Raw genomic sequence first — 22,123 nt, 5'->3', positions numbered from 1 at the left:
TTGAGCTGGGGTCGGCCGGGGCGCCGACGGGACACGAGGAGCTGGGGTCGGCCGGGCCGCCGACGGGACAGCATCGGCAGGAACCGGCGGGGACTGCGGCCGAAGCAGGACCCTGTCTAACGCCTGGAGGGACTCCATCATGTCCCGGAAAGCGTCCTGGGACAAGGCAAAGGAAGCAAGGGCCGGCCGGAAGTCCAATAGGTCCCAGGAGGTTGGGGTTGGCCGGAACACGGAGGCGGCAACAGGAACAGGCGAGGGCTGCAGCACGGAGGCGACTGCGGGAACCGGAGTAGTCTGCGGCACAGAGGCGGCAGCCGGAACCCTCCACCGACGCGGTCCGGAGGTTTGTGCCCCCCACTCCGGGGCTGGGCCTGGGTGACCTCTGCCCCTGGGGCTACGAGGCCCCCCATAAGCCAAACGGGTCCCGTTGAAGGGGTCTGGTGCCGAGACCCTATGGGGGTTGTAGTTCCCCTTCTGGAGGCTACGAGGGCCCCCATAGGCCAAGCGGGTCCCTTCGAAGGGGTTTGGTGCCGAGACCCTATGGGGGTTGTAGTTCCCTTTCTGGAGGCTACGAGGGCCCCCATAGGCCAAGCGGGTCCCTTCGAAGGGGTTGTAGGCTGGGTCCATTCTTGGTCGGTTCGTTCTGTTATGTGCAGCTTGAAACACAGGACCCAAACGCCGTCAACGATGGAAAAGTAACCTTTATTGCTAAACAGGATTCCAAAACAGTCTTACACACAAGATCTTCCACGATCTAGACAAGACGAACCGACCAAGGGGAATGACATGAACAGGACTTAAATACAGAGGGCTGGTGCAGGTGATTGGACACAGGAGGAAACAATCAGGAACAGGGCAGACAATCACAGGGACAGGAAGTGAAGAGAAACAGAGGACACGAGAGACAAGGACTTCAAAATAAGACAGGAAACACGAAACAACACTACAGATCCTGACAGTTTGAGGGATTGAGGGAATGCCTCCACATGACTCTCAACATGGCGACCGCTGAGCCGCCGGCTAGCAGCTAACGGTGCCCAAAGCACAAACTGTGCAGTCTTATAACTGACAGAGCTATGATTATTCTTGGTTATTATTCTCCCCTCACAGGATCCATTCTGACATGTGCACTTGTCTTCATTGAACCTGGTCACATTTCGTATAGTTTATTGTAACTGAAGTCTTTACCTTTTTCCAGAGAAAACGTAATTGTGTCCCTTTAACCCTGTTTCTGCCGGTGAGAAAGACACTTAAGTGAGTGAGACGTGAACAATTACCGACAGGTGTAGAGTTAAATATAACCCTAAAACAGTTTGGTACCTTTTTTCTCTCCTTCTTTTGAGTACTAAAGTTTGTTTTGACAATTTCCACTAAATTCATCAAACGTTTGCCCTTTCATTCGGTTTTTCCACCTGGTATTCAGTCACTTCAGTATTTGCGGCAATACAACAATACCTTCACCTCAGTATGAGGCCATACAAACAGAGGGAAATGTTTTTTTGTAAACAATTGACATGATAAAATGCCACATATTGCTTGAAATCATATAGGTATCAAGCAAATTGTGTGTGTGTGTGTGTGTGTGTGTGTGTGTGTGTGTGTGTGTGTGTGTGTGTGTGTGTGGTAATAGAGGGTTAGCACAGCCAGGTGACAGGGCCTGTAATTACAGACAGCGAGACCAGACAGCCTGTCTTCTCCCTGAAAGAGACGGAGACAGAGGATAGAAGAGAGGAGACGGAGACCACGCCCCCCACTGACCACATGGATGTGTGTGTGTGCGCCTGTATAAACAAAGTCAATTAAAACGCTCAAATCAATTAATGACAGGTTTCTGATTGTTGTCACAGCCTTCACATTGAACGTGGAGGCCAGCACAGCCCTGTAATCACACGATGCATTTGTTTAAATATAAAGACGCACTAGAGCAGATCTCCGCCAGGAGTGTCTGCAACAACCACCGCTGCATTGTGTGATTGAATGGACAACCCGCGTTTGGCTGCCATCCCGCAAGGCTTCATTCAAACTTCAAAACCAGCAGCAAAGCGTGCAGGCAATTGGCTCCAAGTCATCTTTGAGTCAGTCCCTCAGTCGTTGCCAAAGACAAAGTTAAACTCGCCAAGCTGTCTGCCGGGTGACGGTGGCCGGGTGGGGTGGCGGCTGGGTGGTGGACGGGTGGCGGCCGGGTGGCGGCCGGGTGGCGGACGGGTGGACGGGTGGCGGCCAGGTGGCGGCGATGTACTCAGCAGTGTGTGTGCTGGTAGGTCTGTTAGCTGGTAGCCAAAGACAACGTTCCAACTTCTGATGTTCAATTCATGCAGTGCTGCTGTAATGGAATGACAGTATATTAAATCATAGGTCAATATAAAAACAATTATCTTCATTATTAAAGATTATGTTGTACATTTTCTTCATACATTTTTTATGATACATTTTGATTGATGGATTTAGATGATTGATCAGGAGCCAGAGTGTAACTCGTCGACACATCCATTAGACAGTTTCCCGACATTGAGACACAATTTGCAAACATTCCCAGAACAGAAACCTGAACGTTGGATAAAGCCAGGTTCAAAATTCTTGTTTAATTTTGACGACATATCAGAGTCAAAGGTTTAAAAAAGTGTCTTTTGTGATATCTCTTTCTTTCAATCATTTTAGTTTTACGTTTTTACATATTACCTCACATTACTAGACAACAACAACAACAACAAAAACAACAACAAATAAATAAAAATTACATAACAACCAACTATACGAACAATCAGACAAAGGACAGAAAAACACAGACATAAATCGAACATAAATCATCATCTTCCATATTGAACCTGCTATAACAATTGTATTTATATCATTCTTATCACCATTTTATTTTCAATTCATCCTAGCTAAAAAAAAAAGTTAAGAAAAAGAAAAGGGGGTACAACAGAATTGCAGAATAGGAAACCCCCTATTATGTCCTTTAAGACCATTAAATCATAATAAACCAAATATTGTTGACTATTCCTTCAGAGTCACTTGGGTCCCACGGTTGCAAAGCCTCTTCGTATGGTTTCGGCATCGTCCTCGCCAATAAAATTCATAAAAGGGTTCCAGACGGGAAAAAACCTGTTCATGTCTCCTTGGAGAACATGTGTAAGTCTTTCCAATGTAGGACATTGTGAAGCCAACTAGAGACAGATGGTGTGGTGCTGTCTAGCCAATGCTGTAGGATGGATAATCGAGCGCAGTACCATAGAAGACTGAGAATGTTCCTATGTCTGTTTAATACAGGTGAGGCAGTGTGTAGGCCTAGGATACATGAGAGAGGATTGAGCTCAATAGGACATTTTATTATGGACGATATTTGCTTCCCAATTTCAACAGACAGACTTTGTGAATCAATGATTCAATCAGCTCTGGTCCATGACCTTCTTTGTATTGGGGTACAGAGTTTAAGAAACTACGAATTTGTAAATTTGTGATATCTCTTTAAATCACTCTATGAATCTACTGTCAACAGCCATTAAGAAAAAAAAAAATATTGACTAAATCCCGCTATGAATGGCATATAAACAAACACCTCTGTAAAGACCTTCAGAATGGCCTCCGAGGTGTGAGAGCTACTGAAGTAGATTTCTGGCTCAGAGTCTGAGGAAAAAGTCATTAAGACAAAACGACCATGAATGATATGTATGAATATAAAATGTCATTTATTTTAAAGACAATACAGGTGAACAGGGTAAAAGAATTACTAAAAGATATTACCATGAAACATCCTCAGTTGTTTACTTACATCGAACACCATTTCCCACAAGCCCAAGAGAGCAACCAATGGCCACGGGTAGTTTACCATTGTGCGTTTGTGTGTGTGTGTGTGTGTGTGTGTGTGTGTGTGTGTGTGTGTGTGTGTGTGCGTGTGTGTTACATTACAGGATCCTGTCATGGAAACTGAGCAAAGCTGTCAGAAGAGCAATTGTATTTGTTCGTCTGCCCGTCAGACTGTTAGCGCCCGACACTCCGTCCTTGCTGCTCTCGACGGCACTAAAAGGGACAATTATTGTATTGCCTGCACTCCCTCTTTCTCCTTCCTCTCCCGGAGTCTGTGTGGAAGTCCCAGCAGACCGTCTCCTTCCGCTGTCAAGAAATAACCGCCTCAGACAAACGGGATTGTCACACCTCCGCGTGTTGTCTCGACTCATTATTCACCCGAAGCCGCGCTTTTAAAGATGATTCATGTTCACACTCCGCGCCGCGAGTGAATAGATGAAGTCCAAGCGTGCACACTCTTACGTAACAAACCTTTGTGTTGTGTTAAGTTTGAGTTCTTGCTTCTTTATTTGCCACTCTCTCACTCGTAACGTGGTTTCCCTTATAAAAAGGTGACATAACTCAGCCTCTGGCAGCCACGCCGGAGGCCCTCGGGTAACAGCGGTTCACAGCGTTGGAGGGGCCTTTTCTACCCATAATGCACCTCTACAGCAACCGTGACGCTCTCTAGATGCTTCTCTCGACCCCGCTTCACATCTGAGCCAGCTGGGGAAGCAACATAACGAAGAAAAAAAAAAGAAAATATATATATATATATATATATATATATGTGAACAACAGCTTAAGTTGTAAACACAAGTTTTATATACATAAATATTTTTGGACAAGATGATCTCAGGAGGAGCGGGGGAAAGAAAATAGCGGCACACTCGTCGCGGCTGTGAAGGAATCTGTCCTGCGGTGATCCTTAATGGCTCAGCAGCGGGATATGTGTTTTAATGCAATATAAATACTTTATGTTTTATTGTCAGGCTGATACTAGGAATACGGTTGCTTCTTAAATGACAAAGATTATAAAGTGTTCAAACTAACTAACTTGTTTGTTGTTTAATGCAGAACGAGTGTTCGGCATTAAACAACAAACAAGTTAGTTTGAACACAATGAAGCATCCCGTTGAAGTAAAAAATGACGGAGGGCTGAATCTCGTAGGGAGAGAGGACGGAGCCGCCCGTCTGTAGGTTATTCATTTCTCCTCTGTTGTTGTTGTTGTTGTTGTCGTTAAGCCGATTGTGGCGGTTGGACTTTGTGCTAGTTTTCCTGAACATGACATTGAAAGTCCCAAACTCAGGCATGTGCTCCTGACACTAGTATTTCTTATACTTTAGTGGCTTTCCTTTACTTTAATTCTCGTAAATCAAACAGGTTATGTGTTAAACCACATAAATCACACTATATTAACACTGGTTCTGAAATATTAATTTCATAGATGTGTGCATACAAAATGTAATATACTTGATAGCGCTGATTTCCTGTGACAAATCAAACTCCAACACTTGCATCCACTGCGCTTGGCTTCAATAGTGCAGGATTGCAATATTACATTATTGCGAAAGCCAAACGTCACTCGCAGCCACGATGCAACAATGTGATGTATTTTTAATAATTGACCAACGTTTCGACATGCCAGTCCTCTGGAAGGTATTGAGGAAACAAGATCATTTACAAAAAGCTCCTGAAGCCCGTATCCCCAGGGATCATTTATATATTGAACTATGTATTAAGTTTGCGCACAAAGTTGCAAATAATGTTTACTTTACTTTATTTAACTGCAAAACCAACATTTTTATTTTAACTTAACCATACCGTGGTTGAGATGAACATATTTTGTACAAAGGAATAAAAAAAAGAAGCAGAATCCATGGTTTTGCTGAATTGTGTAATACAAGTATTGCAACTTTAGACGGCCACCGTCAGACCAACAGCGAGGAATGTCAAACACCAGTTAAAGTACATGTTTACTGTGTTATGTACCTGTCAATATTTCCAAATAAAAAATATATTAAAAAAAGGAATATCAAACACTCAAAATGACATTCCAGGAAAAACAACAGCGTCAGTCTTTTGTTCAAATGCCACAAGCTACAATTACGTTTAACTGGCCAAGAACTCCAGTGATCGTGGGAATTATGAGTCTCACAAGGCCAAAGTAGCATGACATTGATATTGTTGTGCAATATTCAAACCTGCGGTACAATAATTTGACTTATTGGCTGAATGACTCAGTGTGCATTTCATGTGTGCTCACCTTTTTACACTCGATATTTCCCATGTTTATGGAGGGTTTATGTCTTTATTCATGGCTTACTTATAAATGCTGCTATTTTAATTCATCGTAACGTGCCCTTTTATAATCTCGGCTCCTTTTTTTTCTTGTTTTCCTCTCGAACGGACTCCGATGTTCTTTATGAGGTGCAAATTGCAAAGAAATCTCTTGAATCTAGACCCACAAAAGTCATTTTATATCATTTGACATTTTAGAAATGTAATATATTTTTAGGAGACATGGGTTATTTTCCAATGTAAAAAATGAGCTCTCGCATTGAAAATGGAAAAAAAGACCAGTTGTGAAAAAGGATGAAGGAAACTGGATTGTCCTTAAACGTCTCTGCGCCTGCACTGACGGTAATGACCTGAGTGTGTTTGTGTCTCAGGACCATTTATTGGGCTTGTTCACACGCAGTCAAGCTTAATTACTTTAGTTTATTATACCAAACAGACACGGATTCAGTGCTACAAAAATGAGAAAGGGAGCGGCAGCCCGTCATCACAGCCACAGAAGAGGCCGAGAAATAAAAGAAATCAAACGCACCACCGTCTAATTACTTTTCACAACACGTGGAATCATTTTTCGCATTGTTTTCTGTTTTGTAGTGACTCATGAGCATGCACGTCACGCTCACACACAGACACACACACACACACACACAGACATACACACACACACATACAGTACATAAAAGAAGGTGCTGCGGAATAATTATAGGGGGATCAATGTAATGTTCTTCTGTCCCGCTGTCAGCCATTACTGGCCTAATAAAGACACTGAGAGAATTAACATAATGAACTAGGCTCCAGGCTTTGCACACACACACACACACACACACACACACACACACACACACACACACACACACACATCTGTGGGAATCAAACAGCATAAAACAAACACCGCCAACACGTACATTGAACACCACACAACTCCTCTGCGCATTACAGCGCGTGTCATGCTTAGCCAACAGTTTTCGGAATTATCTTTTCTACTGCACTCATGGGATCCAGCTGAACACACACACACACACACACACACACACACACACACACCTTCATCCACAGCTAACAGCTTGAGTGTGTGGGGCGCGCTGTGTGTTTGCCGTTATCCCAAGGGCACCATAGTGGCTACTTGTACAAGTTCGTACGTCTAAGCTGTCCATATCGGTTTTATGCAAAGTAAGCACAGACACACACACACATAAAGGGCAGGGGCCAAAGTCGTGTCAGTCATTCTGACTCCAGCCGACACAAGGGTAAAACATAAATTGTATGTCTTGGCTTCTCTCTGACACACAACTCTCACACACACATGCACGGAGTAATGAGTGTGATCTCAGAGGGAGATACGAGCCATTCGCCCCATGCTGTGTGTGTGGGGAGTCAGGCTGTGGTTCAATCTCATTACTGCGTCTCCTCTGTGCAGCACACCACAGTCTGCGCTGCCAAACGCACCACAAGAGAGAGAGAGAGAGAGAGAGAGAGAGAGAGGAGAGTGTGTGTGTGTGTGTGTGTGTGTGCGTGTGTGTGTGTGTGTGTAGCGCTCTTTCTCACTCTCCTCTCACGCTGCAGCAATCATTCTGCCTATTATTAGACCGCGGAGGTTATGTGTTCTCATTTAAAAAGTATCGGCAAACTCCCAGTTACTAAGCCTGCATTATTATTGTCTCCGCCAGGAGGATCATGCAATCAGTGTGTGTGTGTGTGTGTGTGTGTGTGTGTGTGTGTGTCTGTCCACAGAACATTTTGTATTCAGCTGCAGCAAACTGCATTGTATTTGGGCCAGTTATGGCTGCATGATTGTGGTGACTCACACTCTCTTTCCTTTGTGTTGCCTATTTAATAAAGCCATGACTGTCACTCACGACTCTTAACCGGCCCCCGACTGCCATCGTGGGCCTCTAGTGATGAGACAGCTGAGTGCAGCACCCACCCCCAACAGTTTGCCTTGTGTTTGACTGACAGCTAACATAACTACAAACACAAATACTGCTGCGTGTCGGCTGCTGCTCTCCGGCTCGCTGTAATCGTGTTTGGCGCACCGCTAACGGAACGACCAGGACTCGCTCTGCTGGGCCTCGCCGCAACTCAGACGCCCGGGCATTTTATTTGTGGTTTTGGCACGATTGTATGAAATGTGAGATAACACTTTGGCCTGATTGCCTGCATACATCGCCGCTTGTTTTTGAGTTAAAAGTGTGTGTTCGCGACGCCTCACAGGCCACGAGTGTCTAGACGGGTGTCAGCCAATAGTGCGTTTAATTCCTTTAATCACACAGCACGGCAGTGGTCGTTACGGACACACCTGGCGGAGGTTTGCACTCGTTATATCAAATGAGTAATGGTTTGTGCCAGCCCGGTCTCACTCCATTCTATGACTCTATGCGGACGGAGTTAAGGTGGGAGTGAAGGTGGAAGTGATGTAATGCAGTACAAAGAGGTGGTGGTAAGGGTGGAGCCGGGTCAACCGGAGCACCGTACCCGGAGCCCCCGACCAAACTGCCTATACAATTATGAACAGAGATCTTGCGTAACAGACTAAGGGTGTTAACGCTGGCACTTACGACGCAAGATGGTATTGGTTGCATTGTGGGACATATGGAAGTGCAATACTAAATTGCTCTCCCATATACCTTTTTAAAGCATATTCTGAAATGAATAGTTTTATCCTAATGAGCGACTGAAGGCACGGACGTCCTTAACGACCAAAATAAGGAATCACTTGAGGCACCTGGCAGTTTTAGGTGAGGATAATAAGGGTTTTCAATGTCACTATGAACCAGTTCTTTTCGGCCTATATTTGCAAATCGGAACCATTAAAATGTTGCCGATACAGCCATTAGCAGCTCTTGTTTGCGTTTTACCCACGGGTGTACAGAAAGCACTGGAAGACCGATACATAGGAGACTTAAAAACGTTATTCTCAAGCAAAATCAGAAGTCTCTTTTTTTTCTATGATATCCAAGCGTCTATTCCCAATGTAAACGGTGAATGTAAGTCAAAAGTATGTGTGTCATGTCTGTGTGTTCATATTTGACTGAGTTCTGACAGAGCTGCAGGAACCAGTCCTAAAACCTGCTCCAGCACCATCTGGTACCAGTGCCGTAACGGAAACACATGAGGCCCCCCTGCAGAATACCCCCCCCTCCCCCCCATATGTAAGGGATAATGTATTGTCCGGCGGTCATTATCCAAAGATAAACGAACAGGACCCAAGCTTTTCTTTTGAGGGAAATTTATTCAATCAGAAAAAACAGCTCAAACAGAGAACAAATGTAAAAAACACGTGAAAAAACTACGTGGTAATGTTAGCTATAGCAAACAGTACAATGCTTGTCTCTTCTGGCAGATGAGTGCATCCTTCACCAGCTGGTCGAAAAAGACTTGTAATTTTGGGAAGTTTGGCATTTAATTCAGAAATTTTCTGTTTTGAATGCCGCTTTTGGGCACTACTTTTAAATGTGCGTTTCATTTTTCCTCAAGAGAAATTTCCTCGTAGTTCTCCCAGAATACACCACGGCCCAACGATAACACCAGTCCGCGCGTACCAGTTTAAAATACTTTTTAGGGTCCTCGTGACGACTTCGTCGTAGAGGAACCTATTGTTTTTCGAATGATTATTATTATTCTCTAGCAACAAAGTCGTTTTGGGGGCCTTAATCATATCCCAAACGTTCTTAAATTTCACATGCATATCAGGCCTGGCGAAAAATTTGATAATTTGGAGGTCTCGCATTTTAGTACGAATAATTTTCTCTGTAGCGCCCCCTTGTGTCAAAAAGCCCACGGTTTTTGCTAACAATGACCGATTGACTTGAAATTTGGTACACATGTCCACCAAAAGTCAATGGTGGCCATAAAATGCGCCTAATTAGATTTTCCGCCATTTTGAATTTTGTAAAAAACACGTTTTTTCCATTTTATGCTAAACGCTTGGTCTGATCTTTACGAAAATTTCTGTGGTACATTATTGGTTCAATGTCATCAAATGTTGTAAAACGATTGTTGATATCTCATTGCGTTCAGATGATATGGGCCAATTAGCTTTTAAAGGGTGCGGCCTCATATTTAAAGACACATAACTTCCAAATGACTTGGCCTATCTATTCTAAATTGTGAGAATATGTCCACATTGAGTCCCTTAATGTTCCCTATTTTTTTCATAATATTTGAAGATTAGGGGGCGCTACAGTAAATTGCTCAATATCGCCATTTTTAGCCTTTTTTGGCGTTTTTTCACTTTTTTGGACGTCGCAAAACTGCGAACTCCTCCTAGAGCTTAAACCCGATTCATTCCAAAATCTGGCTATGTGTACTAGAGACCTTGGCCATGAAAAGTTATCAAAGGATTTAAAAAATATAAAACTTTGTGCGTCCGGACATATTTCAAAGTTTCGCCATTCGCCATAAAAATGTAAGTTGTTATAACTCAACCATACATAATCTAATCTGCTCCATAATATTCATATGACATAACATACTGACCCTGAAGACATCCATATAATAATTTTGAATTCACGTCATAGCGCCACCTAGTGGCACATTTTTAAACTTTTCCTCACGCTTTGGGGAGTTGTAAAACAGTGTACTCCTCCTGGAGCTTAAACCCGATTCATTCCAACGTTGTGTGATCTTGAGACCTTAGTAGTCAAAAGTTATCAAAGGATTTTAAAAATATAAAACTATGTGCGTAGGGCGCGACGGCAAAAACACCATTCGCCATGACAATGGAAGTTTTTTTAACTCGGCCATACATTATGTAATCGGCTCCATATTTCTCATGTGTCATGACACACTGCCCCTGAAGACATCCATATGGTAATTTTGCATTTTAGTCATAGCGCCACCTAGTGGCAACAGTAGGTTACATGTTTTCTACTTTCAGACCCTTCTCCTCACAGATTAATCAGATCCCTCTCAGAATGTTTTTTAGAATAGACTTAAGACCTTGATAATGCTTCGCTGTGAAGATTGTATGGACTCGTTGAATGGCGGCGAGTTGGAGCATCGGCGAAGTTTGATCCGTGAGGTCTGATCCTTTGCCGTGACCGAATAAACCGATGTAACATGCTCGAAACGTAACTAAACTTAGCACACACGTTTAAAGTCAAAGATGTAGTTACCTGATATACGATTTCTATGCTTCGAAATGGCAATATGGCTCGATAGCGCCCCCTACAAACATTAATTTAAGCAGCCCCGGCGCTACGCTTCACCTACATTAATGAAACTTGGTAGGCATATGTAAAACATGTAAACGGAAAAGAGTCTCTTGGGACCATGCTCTAAACGATACCGCAAGTCAGCCATTTTGATTTTGTGTGATTTTTCCATTAATTCTTGTGTATTTCATGCCACTGTACATTACTGAACTCGTGAGGAAGGGAATTTATCAGATCCCCTTTAAATGTATTATGTTGATGCATGTTGTCTCTGGCCATACGGTGGATACAGCAAGTGGTGGACTGTTTGCAGTACAGTATAATTTCCAGCATCGCTCCCTGCAGGAAAAACCGTCAAACTCGCAGACGCTCACTCCGACGGTCGCAGACGCTCCCGGGCCGCTTGGGCCGGCGTCCGGCCGGCACCCCCGACGTGAAGGCGGAACGAGGACCCGCCCATCGCTGCTTGCAGCTTTAATTTTTATTGTGTTGCTTTATATGAGAGAGAACTTTGAGGGATATCTTAATGTTATTACGTAATGTAATATTATTTATTTATTACATTATTCGGCCCAGATTCGGCAGCCGATAAACCGGTTGCCATGTCTCAGACAGAATCTGCCCATGTCCGTAACAGCTACACCTGGGCCAGACATGGCAACAGTGAAATGTGCCAAAGGTGGCTCACATTTGGCCGCATCGAGCCGGAACACAGCCGAGTCAGCCGACACTTAGCCGCAATACGGCCGAGTCCACTGGCTAGTGTTAAAAAAAACGAAAATTGCTGGTACGCTGCAGCCACGGCCAAAGACCAGGGAAGATCTGCTGAGAGGGTGATTGGCAGCAATCTGCCATCCCTCTGAAGACGGGGAAGAAAAGCTTGTGTCTCTCTCACCCTGGTTACAAACAGTTTGCGTCACTTCCCTCTGGCAGGAGCCACAAGAACAGCTTCCTCCCAACTACAGTTGGACCCCCCACTGACTCAGAATCTCACTTCCCCAGGACAATCATTTCCACATCCCTGCAGAATTGTCTACTTTAAATACACTTTGACATTAAACATACCATAAAAGTCATATTGTAACACACTCACACAGTCTGTGCAAATATACTTGGCAATAAATTCTGATTCTCAAACCCAGAAATGAGTCGGCACTTCTGCGCTCATCTCGAGATCAATGGCTTTTTTAAATGTTTTTTTTTTGGTCTGTGGTGAAGTAAATACCCCACTCTTTAGTTTTCATGTGTTAGGCGGTGGCTAACAAATGAGACTTCAAAGCGTCGCCAAGCCAACGACGAGTCCACTTTTGGCTTCGTGGTGGTGAAGTGGAGATGTGCAACCGTTTACAGCCCGACGTTGGCTTCAAGGTTAAAGACCCCGGCGTTACAGTATTGAAATTCTTTTGGTGGCCTCGCCCAGTGCCCGTTGAGAATGTGCCGTTCAGAACGGGGCGATTGCAAACAACTTCATGACACTTGATGTTGAAGCATGCGACGGAGAACCAATGGACACGCTGGGAAATACCCTGATACGTGTCTCAGTTGCAATTAAGATTTGATGAACGTGAGCAGGAACACGACCAGCGTTACCATGGAAACTTCAGCAAATTCCTGCTGGTCTCTGAGAAATCACTCAGTCGGCCTAGTTAGTAACAATGTACATTTTAGAGAAACGTTGAGGAGAATATGGAGACCAAAAAGAAGACACAGTCACTCAAATTTCTTTATATGTACAGTTGACATTTATAGAGCTAATATAAAACCACTGTGGTACAGATCATTTATAAAAACCAAACCGTAACAACGACAAGATAAATAGTTCTGATCGGTAAAAAAATGTCTTGGTCCCCTTCCAGCGTCGGAGATGAGGCCGAGGCAGAGTGACTGCTGATGGTGGTGGAAGATAAATGAATATTTTATTGCTTTCACAGCTGCATGTATTCTCTGCTAGGCTGGAGCCATTTCACGGGCGGGAGATTCATCATTCAAGTTTTGTACAAATAAATTAACTCTTCGGTCCAACACTCGATGTATCCAAAACTTCTCCTGCTGTTGAATACTTGGGCCATTTTAAAGGAGCCCAGGAGCATTACGCCAACAATAATTGTACTGACATTGTTTCATTATCTAATGATGTCTAAATGCTGCTTTGGGGGGCGTTTTCATCCCGGCCGAATACCGTCCTGAGCGAATAACTGGATATTAATACTTGGGATTTATGGGATTTGGAATCATTTAAACCAGGACCACACCTTAGCCTTAAAGGGAACATCCGCCATATTCATGGGCCAATCAGTGTTGATGGTAATTGTAGTTCATAAGAATGTGTCTGTGCTATGACTAAAAACGAACTCCTGCTGGCCTCGCCGCGCCGACAATGCACTACATGTTCCAAGATGCATTGCACGCAGCAAATATCCTCCGGCACGGCCAATTCTGACACATTCTCGGCCTCCTCGCCGCAGCATTCCTTTCGCCCGTACACTCTGGCTCAAATAAATATGGCTGAATATGTCAGAGTCAACAAAAACAGTGCAACAATGTATGCTCTCCCCAAACATCCTCTGTGCCTATATTTGGGGATGCCATTTTCCCTGTTGGAAATATAGCTAGTTTGCAATACTGAGGAATTAATGTCTTCAATAGACTGCATTTACCATCAGTACTGATTGGGCAATGTTCCTTGTTGAACCTTGAATGACTCGCATCATGTACATCATTTCATTCATTAAAGAGTTATTGAAAAAAGAGAAAGCATGGTTTCTAGCTGTCAGTTTGCAAGCTCCTTAGCCCGGTTGTTAATGGATAATACTCATAAGGCAACACAGTTTATTTGTGCCATTGATTCCGGTCTGCTGTCAACATACAACATAACAACTTAATACTCTGACACAGGAGAAAACATTTAAAGTGGATGGTCAATTTCTGTCTGTCGGTTCCTTCAAGGTCAGCACTGTCAAGATGGTTTTCTATTGGGCAAAGGAGTCATATCAGATTTGATCAGAATGATGTCGCCCTCCACAGAGGAATCGACTACTAGTGCAGATTACATTGGAATAAACGTGTTTTGTCCCGAGAGGTAACAACATCTAAAATGTTGCTGTGGCCGTGGCCTTCAGTGGTGCATCTCCCCCTTCACAGAAACACTCATCCATTGCGTCCCCCAATCTCTTCCTATCACAAGGACGTAGTAAATCCTCTGGCTGAGCTCATGTTCATGTACATATTGTCTAAGAAACACGGTTCCATTAGTATCATCGTCGAGGAGCAGCTCCAGTCGAGCTGGGAGCGCACTCCATCCTCCAGCTCTCCTCCTTCATGAACCGATCAGGCCTAATGCACTTAGAGCAGAATACAAGTGGCACACAGTTACTAAAAAATGTTTTTGTCTACGCTGTTTAAACCTGATATTCCGGCACAGATAAAGATAAAGATTAGGCCACATATTGTTTGTGATAAACTATTTGTAGAATAAGATCCCAGTGGAGGCTGCGTACCAGTCATGCGATGGTTGAGCCACAGCTCACAACACCGTGGGGGTTTGGCCGGGAGAAATGTGACAAAGAAGCATTCCAACTAAATATTGAAAAAGCTTACAGAAACCTTTCATCCTCTCTCTGTCCCCCTCTGTTTCAACACACATACACAGACACAACTGGCGTCGCAGGACTCAGTCCTGACAATTATGGTACAATAATGCGTTAAGTTGTCAGTTTGCAGGTTGGGTCGGGTTTGGGTGGCTGACTAACACATATTTTTGCGGGTTGGGCAAATCGGCTTTCTTAACGGGTCGGGTGGTATGAAAAAACCTTCACCTGTGTAAGACTCATTTGATCCAAACACTTTCAATAAATCCAGAATATTGTTGAGTCCAAAAGTCTAAATGTATTGAAAAAAGAAGACCCAAATTGACATGTTTTTATCCAACACAATATTCTACTTGTTGGAGTTTAGTATTTAAAAAACATGTTTTCTCTCCCACTTACATACAAAGGGATGCCTGCTGCACGCACATATAGCAAAGCAATCTAACAGCACCATAAATTACATTTATATAACCAATATTACGAAGATAAATCAATTTTGTTCCCATTTTCTTTCTTTTTAGGTGGATGACGTCATCAAATAAGATGAGAGAGGAAGCCTTGAATGTTAATTAAATTAGATTTGGTTCAGCCCTAACTGCCTCTAAGGCTTGCTAGTGCTGGCCATATTCTGTGTTAGTCATTCTAAGATTTCTTCTTTCTTTTTTTTATGCGTGTGAACGCCTTTCCAAAGCAAGTATATAACTTTGTACACAAAAACAGCCTCCGGCTTCGTTTCTCATCTGTAAGGGCCGGGTTCAGGTCTCGGGTCCAGGCTTTCTCTCAGTTTGAGCGGTGACCGGTTGGGGGTGACAAACAGGATATCTGGTAAGGTCGGAGGGTCCTGCTCCACACGTACTGCTGCTGTAATCCTATCCAAATTTAATTTTAATCTTTGATGTTAGGGAGATATTCCTAAAACCATATTAAAAATGATATTCCTGTGTGATGAAACAACACTTTTTCTATGAGGAAAGTATTAATACTGGTGAAGTCGATGTGGGCTTGAGGTTTGATTGAATACAGTAGCACAGTTCAGAAGGGAACAGGTATCATACAGGTGTAATGCTTGTGATAATATGAGGTAAGAATGGGCGTCGGCCTCTGCTAGAGTGGTTTGATGGAAGTTGAAGAAAGATCCTCCGGACGTCCTGTTAATGTCTGTCACGCGACCGCCGGGTTTGATCTTGTTGTTGTGTGCCTGGATATGCAAGTATGTCCAAACATGTGTGTGTCTGTTTTTGAATGAGAATGTCTGGGTGTTGTGCGTGAGGATGTGTTCTTCTCACATTGCTGCTGGACTTCATCACGTCACCTCTTTCATGTTTGAACGCCAGATGAACAATTCGGTGTTTTTTTCTCGGTCTCTTTCTTGGACGAAAATTGCTTTTGTTTTTAAAGACAACCGGAGTGTTGATCATTAACATGGCCAACAATCAATTGCCGAACAATTGAATCCAACGTGCAGAGATAAAAAGTGATAGTGTCCTTTTGATCCGATGCTGGGTAAAATATCTCCCATATTGTTGGAGCAGTCCTTTATGTGACTTCTGATGTCCGTGTAGAAGTATATCCTGCGTGTGTGTGTGTGTGTGTGTGTCATGGTATCTGGAGCTGCAGTTCCTCCTCCTCCTCCATGTCGCTGGTCTGAACGTCCGGGTTTTCCGGACCAAACCGAGCCGATCGCATCTTCCCAAACAAACCAGGACTCTGCTGCTGCCGCCGCAGTCTGAGGGAGAGAGAGGGAGAGGGAGAGAAAGAGAGAGAGAGAGAAAGAGAGAGAGAGAGAGAAAGAGAGAGGTGGGGAGGGTTAAATTACCATTACGATGCTGAAGCATATGACAGTACTGCGAAACAAGTGTCTCAGGTCGGCGGTTCTGGATACACCACTGTTCTGGCTCCCCACTGTCGAAGCACATCAACTCCCAGAAGAGCTGTAACTTCGTCCCCATTCTTCCTCGAGTGGAAACATCCCCATTAACTGTACTTCCAGATGCCGGAGCCCCGAACTCACACATTCGCGGCTGTCAGGGCCGGACTGGCCAAGACTCTTCAGTTTCCAAAGATAAATGCACCTCTATAATTAAAGCTACAGGTATAAATATTCCTTTATAATGCTGTTATTGTTTGCTTTGCACCTGACATTTCCCCAGAGTTCTGGTTGGATCATCATGAAGCTCTCGTGGCTCTGAGTAACTGGAGCTTCTGTTTGTGAAGTTGTGGGCAACGTTTTGGTATTGACGGATAAACACTGATTACAGCGTGAGAGCGTTTGTCATCCGTCATCATCATCAAAACAAACTGGTGCCAGTGGTTTTCTGATTGCTCATTGATCCTCAGCACTAGGACGGGGCTTGTCCTTAGGAAGAAAAACTCAAATAAAAAAAACATTCACTTGAACTCCAGTCCACTCACACCCCTCGTACGTCGACCCACTCACCACTCACATCCACTCTGTGTTACAGTTGGAACGACGCCCTTGAAGGTCTTTTACACACCAGAGGCGCAAGGAATTAACGTCAGGAAAATGCGAAAACGGCAACAATATTTATACCGGCAACAATGCAAAGTTCTAGCACTCAAGATGTAAATAGATTCACGGAGTCATAGGACCAATTACCAGCATCCGATTGGATCCAGAGCAGCGCCTCTCCGAGGTAAATTATTGTACAGCCTGAGCTGCTAGGAGCTACTTTGTAGAGTTTCCTTTCAACAGAATACTCCGAGTAAATTCGCCTCTGGTAACCCAGTGTAGATGTCTCAGGCTTTTATTGTGAAGGGTAAGAACGGACGGAGTGGATCTGGTCTGCGCTGCCTTTGTATGTCCGTTCTTCACAACGTGATTGGTTGATGCTGTTATTTGCGGTGCGAAAAGCTCAGAAAGACCTTGTTCTAAGAAATGCACATGACGTGGACATTAATCGCACAAAGAAAGAAAAACCGAGTGTAACACACCTTGTTGGTAGCTCTGTGAGGCTGCACATCGGCAAAGTGGTGCTTTAAGCTAAATGCCAACGTCAGCATGAACTCAAGTCTTTGGCCCGATGATGCCACCAGATTTAAAGTCATTAGGATTCCGACTCTGGGTACCAAGAACAGTTTGTAAATTTCGGTTTTTCGGTATGATCACCCGACCAACCATCCAGCCTGCAGTGCCATCCCTAGAGACCACTGCACACAAGTAATACCAGAGTTATGGCAGGCGTTCCACTCTAATAGCTTACAGGCTACAATCCTTTGGTATAAAAAATCAGCACTGAATGTAGTTCAGCATTAGCGTTCACATCATATAAATACATGGAGAATACACTTTACCAACTGACTAGAGCCAAGGTAACTGCTGACATCTTTCATATCTCTGGGTTTGTTTGTCCTCAGGGTAAATGATGTGATCTAAATGCCAGAGTTTATTTAAATGAGCCACAAAATTACAAAATAAAAGATTCCATCTCACCCTGAGCTGTGTGTGCATTTCCAATTGATTTTTTTTAAAAAGAAGAGGCAATGACTATTGATTTTTTTTCTAAGATGCAAGCTCGGCCTATTATGAAACACACCCGGAAGATAGATTTGGCCACACTTGATTCTACCCATCACTTTCTTTTTGTCTTACTGGCCTCGTTTTTCCTCGAACACACGGATCGTCAGGATGGTTTGAGGCAGAGCAGTCAATTCCAATCCTCTTATGCATTTCAGTTGGCGTCTTCCCTGATCCAAGTCTGTTTGAACGCCTCCTGAAGATGCTAATCACATATCCCACCTCCTTTTTAACCTCGTCTTGATGAAATCCATTCATGCGTCCCTCACGTGACCCTGCCTTCGCTACAGACAGAGCACAGAGACACAGTGGTGTTCTTATAACTTTGCACAAAGTGGAAAGAGAATGGAAACAGACAACTCAAATGTATTGTTGTTCAGGTCTTCTGGCTGCTGCTGCCTCAGAGGAAAGCTTTAATCACGAGTGGACTCAGCGGTGGGGGAACCGCCAAAAGTGGTAGATGAAAAATATAAAGTGCTCTTCAGGGCGCCCTCGCAGCGGCGAACCGTGCCCTCTTGGGGTAAATTTACAAAAATAAACTGGAACATGGCTTCAGCATATTTCTGATATATTGCACTAAATGTAAATTGCACATGCTAGTTGAAACACTAGTGGTTCACTGATCTAACATTTGTTAAATTATCTTTGTCTTGACCTCTTGGCTCAGAAACCGATATTTTCCATTTTCTGCCCATTCTGTTAGTCTTAATATTAGACTTACAGATTTGCATCTCACATTTGCATCGCAGTCTATTAAGTGGGCCCAAAGGCCATGAACGGAAACACATACGGGGAGTTGTACATTCTCTGTCTGTTTCAGCTTTCCACATAACATCATGTTATTATAAGTGTGCACGTATGCCATGCGCTGTGTTAGAGTTGTAAAGTATTGAATGGATTTAACACTAAGAAAACCTTTTCAGGAGACTGAATGGACACAACGGACTCTATCAGCTGTCTATGAATACCCAAACCATCAAAGGCCATCGACCAGGAGACAGTGGACGGGTGGAGACCAATTAGGGAGGACATTCACATCCGCCCAAAGTTCTGCACCAGGGTCGCGTGATGGCAACTGGGCCATCTCCATGACAACTCCGCAAACCGTACCCACAGCACAAGCTTAGATCTCTCACTTTCCTTTGATTCATCTCTTCATTCATTTACATTTTTTTCTGTTTCCTCCAACCCCGATATTTCCTTCCCCGCAGCACCTTTTGCTCTTCTCACCTTCTTTCCCTCATAATCTCCTCCCTTTTTTGTTTGTCCTCAGTCTCTCTCTCTTTCTCCGTCAACTGTCAGTCGGCAGGCCGGGTCAGGGTCAGAGCAACTGGTAGATAAACCATCGTAAACACTTGGACCGCAACAACAGCCCAGCCGCTAAAAGCTTTTCTATTGAGCCTACCAACACTTAGCGAAGTGACAGACACAAATTACTATCGAGAAAGAGAGCAAGAGAGAGAGAGAGAGTCTGGATGGGGGAAGAAAGAGGCAGGAGGTGCTCTCCATCCATTTGTTTCAAGCTGTGTTGTGTTGCGGTCACTCTGTCAATGAGCAATGAGGAGGATCGATGCCCTTCTCAGAAAAAAACAAAAAACAAAACACCTGCAAGAGCGACAGTGTGGCCACGATGCAGCAGATCATTTTCCACAGATGGAAACTCGAGCAACCGCTGATTGAAACGCAGAGTGTGTGTTTGTGTGTGTGTGTGTGTTGTGGACTTTGTGGTTGCCAAACTGTTTTAGTGCTCCCCCAACGGACAGCTGTGTCTGTCCGGCAGGGCGCAGCCAGCGACAAAAATTGTTCGAGTTGACGTCAAGTTGTGTGAACTTTGACGTGCGGATTGGCGACGTTGACCACCAGCCAACTGTCTTCACGTTGCTTTAAGGGATTCGAGTGCCCGGTTCCATGGCGGAGAAAGCTAATGTAGCTTATTCGTTGTGTGGTGCTCCTCCCTCTACTTTTATTAAACCTCCTCTGGCTTGTGCTCCACAAAAGAGGCCCGCTTACTGTACTAGTCTAACACGCTAACCGTGGAAATGTACTTTGCTACATTCAATTTATCTTTGCACTGTCTCAAACTATCATGAGGCCCACAACTCTCAGACTCCACGCACAACACAGGCTTTTGTATAAAAACTCGGACATGACACTGAAACCCATTATTTCCTGGGGCTCGCACTTTTCGAATACCCAAGCTTTGCTCGAAGGGCCTTCTGGAACACTGACTAGAGACGCGTTTCCACCCAGGACTTCCTGGTAATGTTAAGTGAGGATCTTTGAAGGAATTAAAAAGGTCCCTTAATTTCATTTCACAATGCATTTCGGCTCAGAGTGAGCCTAGCAGCTACGAGAGGTTGTCACAGCACGCACGCACACACACACACACACACACACACACACACACACACACACACACACACACACACACACACACGTGAATGCTAACATGTGTCAGTGGCACATGGTGTAAAACGCACTGACGGGACAAGGTGACGTATCAGAACAGAGCCATCCATCAATATGAACACACACACACACATACACACTCACACACACACACATACACACACACTAGTCGAGTAGTCTCTTAAATTACACCCCTCTACAAGAACACACACAGATTTGTGTCAGTTCCTGAAGCCGTTACCATGCCGACAGGTCCGTCAATTCTCCACAGAGCAAAGCAACGCAACAGAGCTCTCTGTTACTAGGGTAACCCACGACTGAGAGCTCTGTGATTGGCTGTCGAGGGGACGATAGCAAAGACGTGGAGAAAATGGAAAGAATGCTGAGGGAGAGGCAGAGAGCAAAGAGCTGAGGACTGTGCAAAGCTGATAGAGTGGGAGAGGGAAACTGAACGTGCACACACACACACACACACACACACACACACAAGGATCTGATGAAGCTAATCTCTGAATAGTAAGAGAAGTGAGTGCTGAGGCTCACAAGTGAGCCTAGCAGCTACAAGTGGGCCGTCAGCATCCCGTCACACAAACAAACACAAACAAACACACACACACACACACACCTGAACATGGCGTGTTTTGAGTAGGTGCCTTCATGGTTGCCTGGGCGAGTTTAGGAGTGTGAGCGCTGCTAAACGTGGCACCACTCATCCTTAGAGAACAAATATTCCATTTAGGAATAAGCCTTTTTCTAAGATCTCCCAATGTCTTTATGAAGTTTGATCATAAGATACTAGTGTAGACTATTTTATGGTGCTGGAAACCTAGAGTACAGAAAAGATCAGCTTTTTTTTCCCTACAAAAAATTGAAAGGCTACTTAACCCAACTCAAGTACGCCAGTTACATCTAGCAGAAACGTTAGCTAGCAAGTCTTACCTTGTTGACAAGTCATCCAGTCCTGCTGATCTAATTACTAACTATGAATTTTAATACCAGGTGTAAATAAAGACCCGTGGGTTGGATGTCATAATCCAGATACACATCACATGTTCGTACCAGGTGTAAATGGGGCCTAACTGTCTCAGAATTCCAGTTGCCGCACGGCTCCTTGTCTGGTTTTTGTGATTAAAACAGACCATGTTGAAACGAGCCCCGAGCATGGGTCCATGATGTAATACCAACTGTAATATTGCCTGCTGGTAGGCAGTTTGTAAAAGATACATCAAAGGCACCACACGTCACATTACAGCACATTGATGAGACTAGTAAACATACAGCAAATATTAACACTGAGATGATTGATGTCTCTGGCACTTACCGGGAGCAATACGGCTCCCATTAGAAGTGGGAG

General features: G+C 44.1%; 1 protein-coding gene across 1 annotated transcript in view; it reads right to left on the bottom strand.

Annotated features, from left to right (window-relative positions):
* Positions 1-16,188: 16,188 nt before the first annotated feature.
* The window catches only part of ccdc102a (coiled-coil domain containing 102A), a 49,117-nt gene continuing 43,182 nt past the window's right edge, over positions 16,189-22,123 (bottom strand). Inside the window, exon 10 of the mRNA XM_034529621.1 lies at positions 16,189-16,551. Coding sequence (XP_034385512.1) covers positions 16,422-16,551 — 130 coding nt within the window. The 3' untranslated portion in view covers positions 16,189-16,421. The remainder of the gene's footprint in view (positions 16,552-22,123) is intronic.

Source organism: Cyclopterus lumpus, chromosome 3 (genome assembly GCF_009769545.1).
Source record: "Cyclopterus lumpus isolate fCycLum1 chromosome 3, fCycLum1.pri, whole genome shotgun sequence".
Lineage (NCBI taxonomy): Eukaryota > Metazoa > Chordata > Actinopteri > Perciformes > Cyclopteridae > Cyclopterus > Cyclopterus lumpus.
Note: the sequence above shows the minus strand (reverse complement) of the source record. Positions and strands in the feature narration are given on the sequence as shown.